Here is a 1628-nt window from a genome sequence, read left to right as displayed (position 1 = left end):
GTTTGGAGGTAAAAACAGTGATTTTGGTTGAAAGAATCAGGTTTGGCGTCACTAATCAGCCCTACATGCAGGTGAATTATGAAAATGGAGTACAATATCAAGAACCCCAAAGTAAGAACAAGGTGCAGTCCATTTAGGCCCTGGGTATTGAAGAGACCTATAGGTTGGGAAATGGTGGATCTGTGAGTGACACATGCATTGAGGAAACATGGTATTATCTTTGGCCATCTGCAGTAAATTGCTTGTCACCATACTGATAATAACAAATTCCTAGAGCCGTTACAGAATACTTTTGACATTGTTCTGATAAAAATAACTTTAATTTATTTTTAAAAAAAATCTCAGTCACAGAAGTGTTGTAAGTATAGCACAAAGGTTTTTTTTCCCCCACAAGAACCATTTCAGAGTAACTAGAAGATATGATAGCCCCACCCTCGAAGATTTTGCTGTGTGTTTCAAACAAACAAGGATATTCTCCTATATAATCCCAATACAACTCTAAAATGTATTACCCCATATAATCTTCATGCCCATTTCAATTTTTAACAATTGTCCAACTAAATGCTCTTTTAAATAAAATGTTCTCCCAGAGAGGAATATGTTTTCTGCAAGCAAATTTGTTCTTCTCTTGTCTGACCTGAGACACCTGGGGACACTGGGCCTAAGCTGAATTACTGAGATGAACCAGCACCTGTGATTTGCATGTTCCCAGAGCACAGCCCACTGCCCTGAGGACTTATTCATAGGTTGCTCACACCCTGTGCAGGAGTCAGTCCCAGTCAGGACACAGCATGGACATGAGGGTCCCCACTCAGCTCCTGGGGCTCCTGCTGCTCTGGCTCCCAGGTAAGAAGAGAGAACACTAGGAATTTATTCAGCCAGTGTGGTCAGTACTGCCTGGCTCTTCAAGGAAGTCCTGTTGTAATATGACTAATTGTATCAAGATTTGCTTTTGTGTTTCTAATCTCAGGTGCCAGATGTGACATCCAGATGACCCAGTCTCCAGAATCCCTGTCTGCATCTCCAGGAGACAAAGTCACTATCACTTGCCAGGCAAATCAGAACATTGGTACTGAATTAGACTGGTATCAGCAGAAACCAGGGAAAGCTCCTAAGCTCCTGATCTATCATGTATCCAATTTGCACACGGGGGTCCCATCAAGGTTCAGTGGCAGTAGATCTGGGACAGATTACACCCTTACCATCAGCAGCCTGGAGCCTGAAGATGCTGCAACTTATTACTGTCAACAGGATTACAGTTACCCTCCCACAGTGTTACAAGTCATAACATAAACCCCCCCCCAGGGCAGCAGATGAGTGAGGCTGGGCTGCTCAAGCTGCTCTTCCTGTTTCCCCATCTGCTGATAGTGTTTCTCAGATGCAGCCGTGCTTTGAAGGTCAATAGAAGTTTTATTTGTAGTAGAGGCCAGAGAGGCTCCTCTGCACCCTACCTCTCTTTTCTTCTTCTATATCTCAGCAGCACAGACATGAGAATGACTCTCCCGATTTCATTAAAGACAGAGGTTAATGAACTAGAGAAGTCTTAGTTATGGCACCATGTGAGATTCATACAGCAAAAGAGAAGCCACTCTGGATAGTCCAAGACAGAATTGTTTTAATACAGGGAA

The 1628-nt window shown here is 43.1% G+C and overlaps 1 gene segment (V, D, J or C); it reads left to right on the top strand.

Annotated features, from left to right (window-relative positions):
* The first annotated feature begins 791 nt into the window (after nucleotides 1-791).
* On the top strand, nucleotides 792-1293 carry LOC134362614 (immunoglobulin kappa variable 1-39-like). The segment is given in 2 exon segments: nucleotides 792-846; nucleotides 971-1293. Coding segments are annotated over 2 exon segments (378 nt in total).
* Nucleotides 1294-1628: the final 335 nt, after the last annotated feature.

The sequence above is a fragment of the Cynocephalus volans genome, chromosome 14 (genome assembly GCF_027409185.1).
Source record: "Cynocephalus volans isolate mCynVol1 chromosome 14, mCynVol1.pri, whole genome shotgun sequence".
NCBI classification, from domain to species: Eukaryota; Metazoa; Chordata; class Mammalia; order Dermoptera; family Cynocephalidae; genus Cynocephalus; species Cynocephalus volans.
Note: the sequence above shows the minus strand (reverse complement) of the source record. Positions and strands in the feature narration are given on the sequence as shown.